Here is a 16,569-nt window from a genome sequence, read left to right on the forward strand (position 1 = left end):
ATAGAAAACGTACCTGTTAAAAATGATAGTCTGCGCATGGCCGGAAATGGATGGTTACCGGAAGTATCCAGAATGTCCAGTCTGTACGGTTCACCACGTATCCGATATATTTTTCGATGAAAATCCTCAATGGTTGGTGTATAGTTATCGTCATATCGATTGTAAAGGAATCTTTGCACGATGGCAGTCTTGCCCACTTTTGCTGACCCAAGGATGACCAGCCGGTGACAGTTTCGCTGTGGTGCATTTTCGCACTCCACCATCATTGATGCTTTAAAGCTCGCCATTCTCTATCTTATGAAGTCTCCGAGATCAAATACAGGCGGCTATGATAATATTGATGTCGTCATAAGAACCTTGCTCAAACGTTCACAACATTTTTTTTACTATTCAAATCTCTTGAGAATATCATAGACAATCCCTTTTGCGAACTTTGAACACTCCACGCTAGAATAAGCGACAATATCCATCTAATCAGAGCATCATAATGATTTCACGCTAATATTCCTAAAGAATATCCTGTAGATCGCGCTGATTGACCAAATACAAAAAAATAGAAATCCGGAATGTTGTCTTTTCAAGTGATTATGAATCACCCACCCGTGTATGTACCCGTGAGCAGTGATGCAATTTGACGCTCCCAATAATGAGAAATAAGAAAGCAATCTCCAAGAACCGAGGGCGAGGAATCAGTCCATTACTAACTAAGTACCTATAGCTACCACACGCATCAACGACAGATGCAGCCTATTATAAACTATTGGATTCTAAAAGGCAATATATAGGAAACCGAAGTATGATCGAGATGGGCTTCTCTTGGTTGTGTCACGGAGGAATCGGCTTGGGTACAGAACGGTCAATATGTTGCCGTGGGCTGTGCTGTCTTCCTCTGAGGCTGTCTGTCATCTGCCGCCTGATTAGCACTATTCATGCTTCTCCTCCTTTGAGTACCTGGAATGAGACAGTAGTTGTAAGAGGAGATGCAAGGAGGTGTTACGTAGATCAACAGCAGGCCACATGCTATATAAATATAGTCCAAGAATAAGAAAGGCAACCTGAATCTCAATGCTAATGCTATAGTAGTTGTATTAATTGGTATATAGATTAAAAATGGTGTAATTACAAACGTTGTTTTATCGTCGTTTTTTCTAATTAGGCGTACTTTTCTTTCGTTATCAAACCATTAACGTTTTATCATAATCCTTTCAATAGGAAGAACGTGTTTTAAGTGGTGATACAAAAATTCCAAAATGTGATTAAGTTGACGATACTATTTTTTCGTTTTTAGCCCTATCTTTATGTTCAGATAAGCTACGAGATCTCATTTTTATCTACGGCATTAATTACTTTCGTGGTATCAATGCGTACAACAAAAGTGCTCCTTTAACTACATAACCCGGTGAGAGCAATGACCAACATAAAACCTTTGTACCAATGCCAAAACGGGTAGCTAAATAGGGTCATTCTGAGATATCGGACAGCCATTAAACCTGAACTTCTGGTATTCGTCCAGCATAGTAGCTTTGGTTGCCTCAATCTTACAAACATACGAAACGGCAGGTCAACATGGTCAGTATATGATGGCATTAAACAATACAGTCACGCTGAGGAAAGGACTCGCTTCAATGTTGCGATGATATTAAGTGTTAAAAGGAATACGCCACGCTGGTATTATCTTTAGTAGTTGCAAGCATCGGAAATGTTTGCCAGCTATTTAGCATCATTTTGGCTCTAAGGATGTTTCCTACTGGAATTACGAAAATCTCCCTCCCACAAGTATCAATCATCGGAAATATGAAACATTGAGAAACATGAGTAATTATCCTCTTGGCATATGATCACAAAAATGCACATGAAAAATTCGCCAGCATTTTGACAGTATATAATCACCGTTACATATTGAACATTAGTGCTAATCCCACTTGAGCGTGTCTTGTCAATACATGTATTTGACAAATAGATCGTTTGATTAGTAACTTGAGTCAATGAACTTGAGCTAATGCCTTGATAATGCCTGCCTGCCTGTAAACTTGAGCTAATGCCTGGCAAGATGGGCATTCAGGGAGATAAGAATATATAGGCCACTCGGCACTGCCCATCGAGGATCTCAATTGGCAAACAGTGTACATCACCTTCATATCCAAACAGATTTTCAGTGAAAGGACTTTTGCATCAAGACTTGTTTATCAGCACTCACGGTTTGCAGCCCAAAATTGGATTTTGGTTGGCCCGTTTTTTTGTTTTGTTGTTGTCGTTGTGCTTAGAGGATAAATTATTTGAACAATAACATCAGCGTTATTATGAAAGGAAATCCTGCAATATACACATAACATTGCTATACTGCTATACCGATAACTTTACAGATATCGTACATTGTTGTTTTTGTTGTTGGTATTAGCTAGGCGACCTAGCAAATCGTCTGTAATGTGGTGATTTAGCCATACAGAATCCCAGGCAGTTGTCGATATATCACTTTGTAATCAATTCGATATAACTTCTCAATTGACAGCTTATATCAGACATCAAAGGTATTGGAAAACATTTGATAATGGCACAGCACTAATGGACTTGTCGTTGTCTGTTACTGAAAGTAGGCAGCGATATAATCGTAAAACGTGAGAAATATAATGTCAATGTGTTAACTTGGATTCGATTCGTACGAATTCAGTTGCGTGTCGCCGAGGGCCTGATGCAGGGATTGCCATAAGAACGTGTACGATTGTTTAACGATTTTACAATAATGGGCATCATCAGCTTTTAAGAGTCCTACCCAACTCATCGCACTCACATTGACATGTTCAATACCACTCTGCATCAGAAGCCCGCCGGCAATCCTGGAGACTTAATCAAATTTGTAAATTTAGTAACAGTTCGTTAAGCTAGCAATCAGATTTAATGCTATAAATCTGAGTTAGGATTCTTCAAAGCAAGACTATAATGAACACTGAAAGCTGAGCAATGTGTTACTCTAGCGAATAATCAAAAGGTATTTAACTGATACGAATATGAACCATGTTCGCTGGTACTCAGACCTCTCCTAAACTCAATTAGGGACAGCGTGCTCTGTTACTTTCAGTATGATGGGGAGTCCTGCAGGGTCGAGCTCAAGAGCTCCAAGACCTGCAAAAATAATGTACGATAAGGTCATTTCCTGCTTTGGTACAAGATAAAGGATCAATCAAGTACACACTGCAACAAATCTTAGATGTTTTTCACCAGAAAATCAGCTTTCTGATATAAATCTGTTATCTCGTAGTCACCATGGTCACCAGGCTATCTGTGCCGCAAGCTAAAGAACAACAACACCGCACAAATAATGGAACCCCTTTTTCATATTGAGCCAAGCTGTATGTCTTAAAACAACAACCAAAGCGACACTTCAGTTGTGCCTCGCCCAGGGTTGCGATCGGTGATGAGGCAACATGTATTTGGACAACGTTTAAAATCGTATTCAACATGCAATTTGAATTCGTAAGCGTAAGTGTCATTCCACCTGCGTAACCCGAGGGAGTAATATACTCTGCTATATCGTCTTCATTTTATGTTTCATTAAACTTGAATTGCTTTCGCGCCATGGACTATGCGGTAAATATGACCTGCGTACGTATCACTTGCTCTATAATTTCCGAGACTGTACCTACTTTCCATTATGACCAAGGCATTATGACCTTGCATTATGACTGAGTTCTCAAAGATCACACAACTTCATCGGCCATTAAGAATGTACGTGAGATGATATCATTACATTTACAGTGCAAACGTCGCATTTACCAATAGCATGGTGGATTGCTTTTCAACTTATCGCACGTGGGACCGGGCCGTGTGGACAATACCGTCTGTTTTCTCACGGGAAATTGCGAGATCGGACGTGAACAACATCTTTCCTGAAGAAGCCATTGTGGACAATGATGAAACCGTAGACGTACAATCTCCAGTCAATTTGAATCCAGTGAACAGAATTGAACGACATAGTGATCTGCTGACTTATCATCGAAGATGAGTACTTGCCAAGCAAACGAAAAGACCCAAACATTACTGGTTTCTGGTCCGCTTCTAACCCGTGGTCATTCCTATGATGTACAATGACATCACATACCTGATCTATTAATGAGGTTATCATAAACCGTCGGCTGCCCTTCCTAAACGAGGCTAAGAGACACTTACGCCAGGCGATAAACCAAGCATACCATCAATAAAAGCTAATCAACGATAGTTATACTGGCTGGCAGCCCATAGCGAGATTAGCTTAGAACACACAGTGAAGCGCTACCAACCAATTCTTGGTGATGTTGGACATCGTTGAGCGTTATCATTTAGCGCCATATTGAACTAGGGAGGTTTAAAAATACACCTTAACAATATTAAGACCACAGCCAGTGGTATTGATATAGCTATCAATGGAACTTAGAGTTCTCGTCAACAGTAAATAGGCATTTGCACCGCGCGGTTCCCTCTTTCGGAACACCAAGTGGAGGCAGATCATCTTTACTTAACCACAAATTATCAGATTAAAGACGATAGATCTAACGAAGTCATGTTCCGAACCACAATGACCCTTCTAACCTACACCCCACTAAACATGCCTAATAAATCGTACTTTGTGTTCGATCATAAGACAGGAAGCGTGCTACCACCACTTTATCGCAACAAGTAGCGTGACATTAGTACTGGGTATGAGGAAGCAACCTGTCGACCGCGTGAAGAATGATTTTCAGGTGAAGACTGAGTCTAACGCAGAATTCACCTTTGACTGGGGATACAAGGGAGTTGTGTAAAGATGCCACATTTATACTATAGTCAACTTTAAATTTCATCGTACATGATATTTTTTTATGGTTGTATTTTGTCATTAATTGCCATACACTTCATACGAACATTCGTTGACAATATTTTTTATATCTCAATTTTTAGCCTGCATCAGTGTGTCGTATTAAGATGACTGTCAGCACTTGCAAACGTTCTGATGTCAACCGTATTGACAATTTCCCAAGCATAGAGTAGTTTTAGCACAATACAAATCCCATGGCCAGTTTTTGACTTTCGTTACCAGCACATGGTTATTGCTGCATCACCTGGAATCATACAAACTCATCCCTTATGCAAGTCGTTTATCACCACACACTCAATTGAGTTATCTAACAGCCTATTATCAAACTCCATCGGCAAATTAGCGTTGCTCGTCTGGAACTAATGAGGGCAAATGAACACAGCGGGCGATTTGCTACAATAGATTAGCAGCCTAATTCCGATTAATTTCGTTTGTTCTTTATAGATTTATTCGTGGCTGTAAAAAGCATTGATCAATCAAAGAATCAATCGTTCATCGATTTCTTAGTTCTCTGAAAAAGCAGCAATAACGTTTTCGATAATACATGATAAAAGAGATCAGAACATGCAATGGAATAGCTATATGTGTGGCCCCACTGTTAGCAAGACATATTTTGTCCTTGTCTTTGGACGCCATTTTCAACAGAACTGACATTGTGCAGTCATGGCCTTCCTAATATGTAACATATGACGATTATTCTAATGAATCGCATTATCCTACAAATTGGACTCCATGGCCCGAATTCTGCCCTTATCTCCACAGCACATCGAATGCATTCGGCTGATGATAATTCAATGAATATCAGAATCGACAAGAGTCCCATTCGGATGTCGATTCGTCTGTCTTAATGCGACAAACACATTGGTATTCTGAACCACGTCATTGGACCTATATCAATCTTCTCGACTTCTTGGTTTAACGCGAATGGATGGGTTGGATATACCATTTTAATATGATATTCCCATGCAATACATGCAATATTCAACGCATGTAAACTGCCCCGATATGATGCCTAGCAGTATTGAATCGCATCATGGTTTATGTGCCATACCAAAACTCCTTTGTAGCCTAACGACCGGAATCTATCTGTATCTCAAATATATTGACTGGCCATATAAGCAGCCCCTGATCTACCAAAGATATATCATATTCTGTTATACAATAACACAGAGAGGTTCCGACTACTTACGAGCGAGACCCAGTATATGTTGTCAACTCAACAAGCCATTGCCATGCCGGTGCATTGAGCTGGAACAACATTATCACAGGCAGGCGTGTCTTTAAACTAGATCCGCGACCATCGTGTTAAAACGGCCAGAATACCCTCTGCCTTATTCTACAGTCGATGGAAACCGCCTTTGGCGAGATTACCGTAATCTGAAAGGACACACCGGATGTGGAAGACGCTGGGAGGAAGCGCTAATGTCTATGTGCTTGGCTTCCACATACGCCGGTTCCTTAGATCCATGTGCTCTATGCGTCTCCAAAGGAGAAATTGACAACACCATCCGCACTACTTACAGACATATCGTGACATGGCTGGAACGGAGCGACTTGCACAAGGATTTTACATGCCCTCATATCAACTTTGCAAATTAATGTTGAAATAACATTGTCAGTCTCATTTCAAAGATAATTTCAAGATGCAGTATTAAACCATGGGGTCTTTCGGTGCAATGTACGATCATTGTTCGCTTTTCGACCATACGAGTGCTTTATGGTCGATTCCTCAATCAAATATGATATCCAGTTCATTTCCGATTCTGCCCACCGTCAAAAGAGTCATCAACTGACAAACTAGAAATGTCATCCCTGCTGTTAAAAAATGTCAAGGAACAGATCATACCGCATCTTCGTGTCACCAGCCATTGCTTTATGATTCAAGCTTTGTCCATTGTCCTCTTTGTGTGACGGGTAAACTTATAAGTTTATGGTGAATGATCTCTTCATGTCAGAGGTTGATGGTTCTTGCATTTTATTTGATGAATAGTACCTGCCTTTTTAACTGTTCCATTAACTCAACTGTATATCAGCAATAAATCGCTAATCCCGAAGTTAAGAATTGATTACTGGGCCATAGTCAATTCATGGGCGAGAGCGAATGGTTCCCTCAGACTTTGCTGGAAGCATTTAGGGTCGTAATTCATCAAGCAAAGCCTGAGGTGAAGTTGACTTCAAACTCAGCAGCTTCTAAGACAATTTAGCGGAACCACCTGCAATTTGACCAGCATATAGCTTTGCAGGTAGCTGCAAGTTCCAAGTAATATTATCAGTTTTGTCTCTGCAGAAACGTGCAGTTTGCAATCGTAAAGAAACTGCACAGTACCAGAGTATTAACCCACAGTATCCCACATACCATGGTTATAGTCGTTTCTAACCGTTTTTTCCTAACCTAATCTTGATTTCGATAATCACAGTTGTCACATCGTCAGCCTTAATGGATTCCTTAAGGAAATGAAACCAACATAATGGGTAATCCTTCACAAAAGTTCAGTGCAAAGTGTAAAATTGACACTAAGAAAAAAATACCAATATTTGCTACGCTTATCGAATGTGGCTGAATAGTTGCTTTGCGCGTATGTAATCTTAGAAGATCTGCCGGTGTAGACGGAGCCATCCTATGGGTAATAAAAATCATGATCGTCTACTCACAACCAATTCAAGCGAATGCGCTTCCTGATTGTATCTGCGGTATGTGCATTGACATTCACGTGTTCAAGTATTGGGGAGAAGGTCAACCAATTGTCTGATGTGATATTTTATTTCTGGCAGAGAACAAATATTCCGTAGAAGCCAAACATATGCCTTAAATCACTGAATGACGGCAAAGGATGACGACAAAAACACTGTCAAAATAATGTTTTGTTTGGAAAAAAGCAGAAGAATACCAGTAGTCAAGTTCAGCCCAGTCCATTTGCACAGTCAGGACTGGTTTACCAAACTTCGCTCTCTGGTTACCTCGTTACACCTGGACTTCACCATTCAAAGCTTGAACTCATACCATATAATATTCCCACATGCGTCTACCAAACCAGCTATCGTGACGACTGCCTTTCGTCCAGTTACCAGATGTATGAAGCGAAAGACATTGATGATTACAAGAAGACCCTGCGGCGACATACCATTGCTGTACTTATTCAGGCAATGAATAAGATGGTCATCTTGACTTAACTTATGCGGCCGAATGGCGCATCTCGGTTCTTATATCTTTCTACTTATAGAAACGATGTGAATTCACTGTCATGATGGCGGCACTGTTAAATTGGAAATACACTGACTTTGGCATTGGAAATCAGAAAAAAGTATCCCTACACAGTGTACTTTTTCCAAAGGCAACCTCGCCATAAATTCACACTTGAATCATGTGAGGATAGAAAAAAGAGGCATACCGATATCGATTATTAGTAGCTGCTTTGCTGGTTTATTTGATTACCTCCCTGTTTATGTCCTTGCCATAAGCACTATTGGCCACATTAACATTCTTTAGAACTTTCTCTGGTGTCAGGTTACCAACTCAATATTTCCGTGGAAACGCTTCTTCGTTCTGCATTTTGCAAGTTGCTGAAGTTAGGCTGTGGTCGATAAGTACACGCCAGCAGGAACGACCACCCCGATGTAGCTTGGGTACTGTAGTGTAAGCCGTAGGATACAGATGTTGTATGTGTTATTGTGACCAAAGGCACCCTTCAATGAGTAACATTTTGTTTTTGGCATCGCTGAATATCGTCATCACAGATGACAGGGGCAGGCGCCCGGCGAGAAGGTAGTTTCTACCCCATATCTGACAAACTGGCGACTAACCAACCGGCCGCATGACAAGAGCTATTATTGGGACTTGAACCGTCGCCCTTTTGTTCATGTAGCGGACGCCATAACCAATGGGACATCAAATCCAATTAGCTTTGCACTCAACTGCTACTGTCGCACAATAACTGCGAAACAACTTGCCAAAGATATATATCAACAAAACCTAGGTGACGAAGAACCGTTCATAGGTACACGCATAACCACGGCATCTTCTTATGTTCTCTAATCCAGCTGACATGTAATCATCAATATCGCTATTCCCAGGCACCTCGTGCTATGACGTCAATCGACAAATGAGAGCATTTGTGACATCATACTTAACCTTGCCGCGATGTGCAGCCCACACTTTTTATAAGATCGTGGTTTATAAGAAATCGTTGGTTGACGAAGAACGAAATACGATGGGCAACCCACGTGTGATATAAAAAAGATGATTACTATCCCGTACAAGCTACACACTAAACGCGGTTATTGTATCTCAAGTTTAGGCCTATATCATGACACTCATTGTGCAGACCGCATGTCCGATGGGCTGCCAGTTTCAGAATAGGAGAAGTGTTTGGTTTGGAAAAAAGGTAGATCGGGGCGAACTAAAGATTCATGTTCATCTTGAATCCTCAGAAAACCTATAATGCTATATTCATCACATTGCCGTGAAGGAAATGTTATCAAATTTTGATATTCCACTTTAAAGACATTACATATCTTGTCGAAATTTAAAAAGATATTGAATCGAATTAGAATCAGTCGATAATTTAGTCGATTGCCCCGCTATCGCCCTTAACCGGAATGCTTTCAGTGTCACACCAACCGCATAATTGCAAGATATTGGGTTATCCTTCCATCGTCTATGTTTTGACATAAACTGTTTGTGGGGGGAGGATAGAGATTTCACGGTTTCTGAATTGGCTATCCTACCATATTGATCTTATTCACAACATGCGTAATGCAGCTACTTAACGATAAGGTGGCCGAGGACCTGAGGCTAGTTCTGCGTAAACCTGTATTAACCCAATCGCATTCGTAAGTGCACTTTAATCGGCTGTCCTTTCCGACGAATACTTATATGAGCACCATGGCTTAAAGTAAAAAAGCACGGAAGCTTTACAATTTTATAGTAATCAGAGTTGAGGTAGCAATGAGGTAAGAATTCTCAATTTCTTGACAATCTCGCCTTTGTCAGTCGGAAGAAAAAGTAAATTTTACCAAATCCAATGTTCAGACCGATTACCAAAGAACGCTGAAGAAACGTTGAATTGGTACGTTCATGCCAATTCAAAATATTTTGATCCATGACAGACGAAATCCAAACGAATAATGTACCGCATTTACGGCTGTCATTTTAACATCGCCTACACGCCGAATCCTTCTTTCCGGCTCCGATAAGACATGCATACCTCCGCTGTTGACAGGCTGCATTTCCATTAAGCCCAAATTAAAGCACCGGGATATCCAGTCTCTCGGGAATCACAGTTGTAAGACAGCCATTTCACTGCCAGGATGATGATTGCTAATAGTTTCTTGCTCAGTATCTGAGCTTTTAAGAAAACCCAAAAAAACTATTTGACACTTGTGGGATGGATGAATAATTGGTGTCGTTCTGCCTGCTGCTTCCTCGATTCGCAACTCCTACGATGGTATTTTCTACGGAAGGATGATTTGCGCTTCCTTTTTTGTCCGGTTACTTTGAAGTCTCCCCAAACTGCTATCTCCCAAAGAGAGGAATTGCTACATTTGCTCCGTAGCTTAAAAGTATGCTTAGTAAACGGCGTTAGTCGATCACTTGGCAACGGTTACCAATGGTGAAGCTTGGAAATTGGTGAGGAACCAGTCAAGATAGAACACGTTTGTCCAGCATCATACCTATCGTCTTTCTTCCTGAAAGCCATCACTTATACGTTCCGTTTTCGGGTTTCCCATAAAACTATTATATTGCTTGTTTTGGTTAAGATCGTAACGTCCACAAAACATATTACAAAAGCAGTCAGTCAATATCATAAAACCATGAAATATTTTCTAAGCAAACTGAAAATGAACCACAGTAGACGTGTTAATGTAATGCGTGCACCGAAGTTATATGAAGTCAAACATACTTAATACCAACAAATTTCATCAATAAAAGTAACGGCGATTTCACACGATCAAAGGCATCGAAACCCAATTTGGTATAAAAAAACTATCGAGGAACCACAGGCACTGTAGAAGCAGATATTAGAAAGATGAGCCTTTGGGGGCATTTAACAATAATTGCCTGCTATTTTGATCTTGGTGAATGGTAAGAGATTATAAAGTAGTGACTGAGATCGGAGATGTGGGGAGTCTGCATAGCTTCGGACATAAATAGCTCCATTTCATTCAGTAGTTTCATTCTCAAAAGCTGTAATCTCAAGCGATTTGCTTCCTTCGTTAAATATATCTGAAGGCAAACTTTCCCAAAGAAAGGTTATCGGTAATTTGATAATCTGATCTACGGCCAATATACGTATCACTCGTTCTTTCATCGGTCAGATATTTTCTTTCCACTGAATGCAAAAAGGTCAAAGGCCAGGCCGTAAATGTAAAAATTGAGCTAAGTAGAGGGACCAAGATACATGTATAAGGTAATTGATATCCTGTGGAAAGCAAGAAAGAACTGTTACATTTGATATTTCACCCGGGATGGCAAAGATAGGTATGGCGTGTCGGTTGACCCACATCGAATTCAGCGAAAGGCTAGAAACCGGGACCTATGCAAAATTACATTCGACGTATCATGATATTTGTATGTTAGCCATTGGCGACGAATTCATAAAAGGAATAAGGAATGGGCTTAGAAGGAAGAGTACCATTACCAATACTGCTAGCATAGCAGAACATAAGCCTCTTCAAATAAGGAAAGTGGCTCTAGAAGGACAATATGTATTTCGGATACACCCCAGAACACCTACCCAGCCAGTCTATCAACAGCCAGCTACTACACGGCACCAAAGGTCATCGAAGTTTCATCTCAGACAAATGAATCATCCTTTAGATCATCGCCAAGTACCGAAAATTAGGAATCCGACCAAGCAAAGTCACATTAACCGATATTGAATAGCTTATTTCTGACAAAGAAAAGTGTCTTGCTTCCTTGTTATACCCAAAGGTGCTGCAGAGCGATCATTCATTCACAAACTACCTTCCTTGTATTAACATTTAGAGAAAGAGAACAGGCTGCTGATCAAGGCGACTGCTCAGCATCCTTTGGGAAATTTGACCGAGGATCTCAGTCTGGGAGCAAACGATGTTACTCGGAATATGATGGTCATTGCTGTCTCGTGCCATTCTTCATCGCGTGATCTAAGGAAATAGCCCATTGGGCTGGGCAGCCGGGGATTGATGATGATAATGATGATGATGATGATGAATCGAAAATATTACTGCACACGGTAGATTGTAGTGCAACCAGTTATACAAAATGGGATATGTTGACTTGGTTAGAAATGCTCATTACTACAAAGGTACTGCATCAATATTTGCATGCCAGTTTAGCAGAAGCACTTTGACTGTGCGACAAGCTAAAGAAAGTGACAGAATTATCGTTACTTAAAGCTTTTTGGAATGTTGGAGATCGAAGTGGGATCCGCTAATCGATTTCGACCACACTGTCAACAACACACGCTTGATTTGGTCGCGAGGTCGATATGAGATGTGACAGGTGCAATGAGCGCTAATCCTTACCAATACGTGAAAAACCTACCGATTCGCAAATCTAATCAATGAAGTATAAAGACGACACGAAATGATCTTGATTGCGAATGTCCCTAAGTTTCACACTCAGGCTCTATTTGTCGCTAGTTTCACCCTCTTCGAAAATAGCATGCCTTATTTCCCCTGATCATGTCTTCATCAGTGTAATGGAGTTGCACCAGGATCCAAGGGGAAACATCTTTGCAACCAGCAAGCTTAACACAAGCAATGATGTTCACCCTCTGCTGGCCACTGCTGAGAACGACTGGTTTGTTACGTCCACTGTCATGACCACAATCCTGCTATAGGGCATTGTCTTTGATATAACGCTGCTGATAGGTCTTGGTTCTGATTAATACATCTCGGGATTTACGACGAGAAGTCATTGTGGGTTCACATTATATAACATATGATGAGACAACCACAAATTAACATTGTTTTTGTTCTAGCTGTAAATAACCAATCATTCTAATGATACATGCCACATGCATGATGTCTTGATTTGGTAATATCATATCATATCATGCCATGAAATATAAATCATTATGGCCAGCATGACTTTTGGTAATACTATTATAAAGAAAACAACTGAATATCGAATGTCTCTGTGTCAATGACGAAAACAATCAGTAATTTAAGCTGATTTGACAACATGTGCAGATGATTAGTGTTATTTACGCCGACGGTCATAACTCCTAGTTATCTTTGAAGACATAATTGTCCGGTAACATTGTACTGAGGTAAACATCAACCGTCGATTCACTTTCGAACTAAATTGCGATATCGTATACTTAAGGACTAGTAGAGGGTTCGTACCATTCAACCAAACAACTTAATTTGCACTACAAAGAAGCGTGTGTGATCGCGGTGGCATACTTTAGTACCAAATGAAAGCGAATAACCACAACTCATCGTCTGATGAATATTTCATGCAGCCCGGTGCCAAGAAACTTGAAAGAAGCCATTTAAAAATTATACAATCACCGAGAAAATGAAGGGACCTTTCTAAGCATTTTAAAAACCTTCAACAAGAAAACTACTTTGACATCATGGATCATCCGACTCTTACCGAAGGTTGATGACCAAGTATGTTTCCGTTCTCAGTGTGGCGGTAAAGTCGCTGTGAGTGCAATACAAAATCCTTGCAAGACCAGTTCACAAGACATAATAATCGACGAAAGATACCTCAACAAATATAAAAGAAATTCGGTAAAAAGAATATGTTTTTGATGCTTTGCTTACCTCACTGAAATCGACTTTCCTTTACATTCAACTCCTCACGACACAATCAATAATCCAAATTTCGACACATCCAAGGTCACGCCTATTATTCCAAGTTTTCATTAGCTTTCAACAAATGAAATTCAATATTCAATGTTGCAAACGCATGCGCGAATCCACTGTCAAATCACGCTCCTTTTTACAAACGTCGAGCTTTTTAGCATGTTTGCCAGGCGTTGCTATTCGCACGGACAATCATGTACCGATGCATCCAGTGGCAGAGCGATGAATGATAATCTATTGAACAGTAGCGCTGCTATAAGGCGCTACCAACTTGAGAAGGGTTATAACTGCTAAGCAACGTAATCAAAAGAGGTTGCTAACCGATAGCGCTGATAGTTTGGAACTAAATTCATGCAAAAGCTTGGAGTGGTTTCCCCTTAGACAGACACTGATTGAGAGCGTAATTATCCAAGCAACAAATTGAGAATAAACTTAACTAAATTCATGGAAAATATCTTGTGAGTTGAGAAAGAGAACGCCACGCAGTCATAGCAAGGAAAAGATATAACTGATCAGAGCAAGCAGGAATGTTGGTTAGACACATTTTTAGCTTCTTTAGATGGCTTTTTGGGATAAATGGGTATACGTGATAGACGATGCCCATATTCAGATGGTAGCGAAGACAGATCGGTTGGACTACTTCCTGCAGATGAGAACCAGTTGGTACGGACTTGCGGGGTGTAGGACGATAGAAAGGTTAGGTAACTACCATCCTGCTGATGTGTGTTGAAATAATGTAGATGACTACCTTCGGTGGCAGGGAAGACAGATAGGATATATCTGTACAAATTGGCAGATAGACAGACTGGTGAAGACATATATGTTTATTGATCAGATTAATACACGGAGAAAATCATACTTATATTTGGGCTTTAGAATGTCCTCATCGCCTGTCTAGAAGTCATGGCAAGCCTACCAACCACAATAAGCGAGCATACGGCATTTATTGACGATCTGGGGCATACCAATCACTTGATGATATTCAACCATATGTTCACCTAATGAGATCAGTCTTGGAGCCAAGCAAAATTAACTAAGTGGTGTATAAAGGAGTCAATGGTGTTTGCGTTAACGCAATTAGGTCCCACAGATTCTAAGTTGCAAAGTTTCAAGCTGACGTTTTCGAACAAATACAAAATGAATTCTAATAAAATTGGCGATTAACATAACGCACCATAACAGAATCACCTTATACAAAAGGAGGTACGTTTTTGAAAATGTATCATTTTCAACTCATTCTGCTTTTCTACCATTGAAATAATTTTAACAACGTCTCTCTCGAAAAATCACTTGTCTTTCTTCATTATCTTGCATACCAGTCCTGTTCAACAGACATGACAGAGAAACTCTGCATCTCCGACAGTATACAGGCTGCACCAGACGTCTCAAAGTCACATTCAGCTGAAATCATATCCTATGGCACCTCAATTAGCTAGATAAATACTTTCCTCCAAGCATGTTACACGCAGAGTCATATTCGTGCATTAGGCGAGATGAGTTTTCATAAATTCAGTCTTGGCGATAGACGTATAGGAATCATGTGACAGAAGCGGTACGAAAATCAATATATTTCACCGCATCATAAAAAAGTAGTGTATTACAGTGAGAAAACAACAGGATTTTTTCGATTTGACTTCTCAGACATAAATCCTACTACTCCAAATGGAGTATATGTCGCCAACAACATTCTTCCACTTCCTCGCTGTCCTGGGCAGTTCTCTCAACTTGGTACCATTCATACCTATCGCGTCATGTTCTGGCGAAGTTTGTTTGGTAAACTCGAATCATTTATGAAAGGTTGATGACAAAAGCCACATAGTGCAAACTCAAATCATTACGCTCTCACAGGTACGTTTTTGGAAGATCTTTACAAAGTACAAATCTGTTGAAACGCTCTTTCAGCGCTACACCTCTAAGCCAATATCCTTTCGCCATCTGCTTTGTCGCATTTGGAAGATTCTAATTCCGTTTTAGAATCAATCTAAATACCACTGCGATATTTTTGTATCCCCTCAAACAATATGCTTCTATCCACAAATACAATCTTAGTTCTGATATCTTGTCAAGCCGGATGATAAAGCAAGACGGTTTCAGCACAGCATGCACCCATACTAGCATAGAATCCCACACATCATGACGATAAAGCAAGACAATTTTTTTTTCAACGGTGACGAATTGATGCAGAATTCAATCTGATGTTGTCGGTTGTTATACTGAAGATACGGTTACCTCGAGTGACGCCTGTTGTACAACACCCATTGTTCCTCGTCACAATGGAAAGAGGTGCTCAATCCAAAACGGATGAGCTGCTTTTTCTCTCACAATTGTGGGACGCAAAGCAACATTAAGAGAATGAACATCCAATTGAACATTCCTTTTACAAAGATTCACCTCGATGAATTTACCACACATTCATGAATAGAACAATTCCTGCTTGATTGAACAACACCAACCTACCATCCAAGCAGCTTGTCCCTGTTTGAACGTGCGAGCAGCCACATAATCGTTCATTACGGACGACCCCCAAGAAGGCCAGGATTTCCCTTGCTAACCTCTGTTAATGAGACTTCTTCCATCCTTATAAGTCATGTCTGCAGCAATCAGTCGTGATCAGAATAGATTTGTACTGCTGTTCCAGGCAGCCATACACTTTTTCACAACCAACCAGTTACATTTATTCGCTTCGGGGGTGCTGAGCGATCCCTTTACGTGTTTAAGTATTTTTACGCTATGGCGATAAGAAGGTAGAAGTAAACCACCCACCTATGATGGAATCATTAACAGCTTTTTTTCGGCTGCCAGAGTCTCTTAAAGCATATAATGCTAGTACAAACCACGCTGATGGGCAGTTGTCTGAAATTGCCATCATTAGTGACAAACTATAGATATGGATACAAACACTGTGTATACAACAGTAGATGCCCACGCATCTTTAAAAACGA

At 40.4% G+C, this 16,569-nt stretch overlaps 1 protein-coding gene across 1 annotated transcript in view; it reads right to left on the reverse strand.

Annotated features, from left to right (window-relative positions):
* The window catches only part of LOC135482557 (GTP-binding protein Rhes-like), a 34,600-nt gene extending 20,759 nt beyond the window's left edge, over nucleotides 1-13,841 (reverse strand). The window contains exons 1-2 of the mRNA XM_064762690.1: nucleotides 13,586-13,841; nucleotides 14-951 (exon numbers count right to left, since the gene is read on the reverse strand). Coding sequence (XP_064618760.1) covers nucleotides 14-287 — 274 coding nt within the window. The 5' untranslated portion in view covers nucleotides 288-951; nucleotides 13,586-13,841. The remainder of the gene's footprint in view (nucleotides 1-13; nucleotides 952-13,585) is intronic.
* Nucleotides 13,842-16,569: the final 2,728 nt, after the last annotated feature.

This window comes from Lineus longissimus, chromosome 1 (assembly GCF_910592395.1).
Source record: "Lineus longissimus chromosome 1, tnLinLong1.2, whole genome shotgun sequence".
Taxonomy (NCBI): Eukaryota; Metazoa; Nemertea; class Pilidiophora; order Heteronemertea; family Lineidae; genus Lineus; species Lineus longissimus.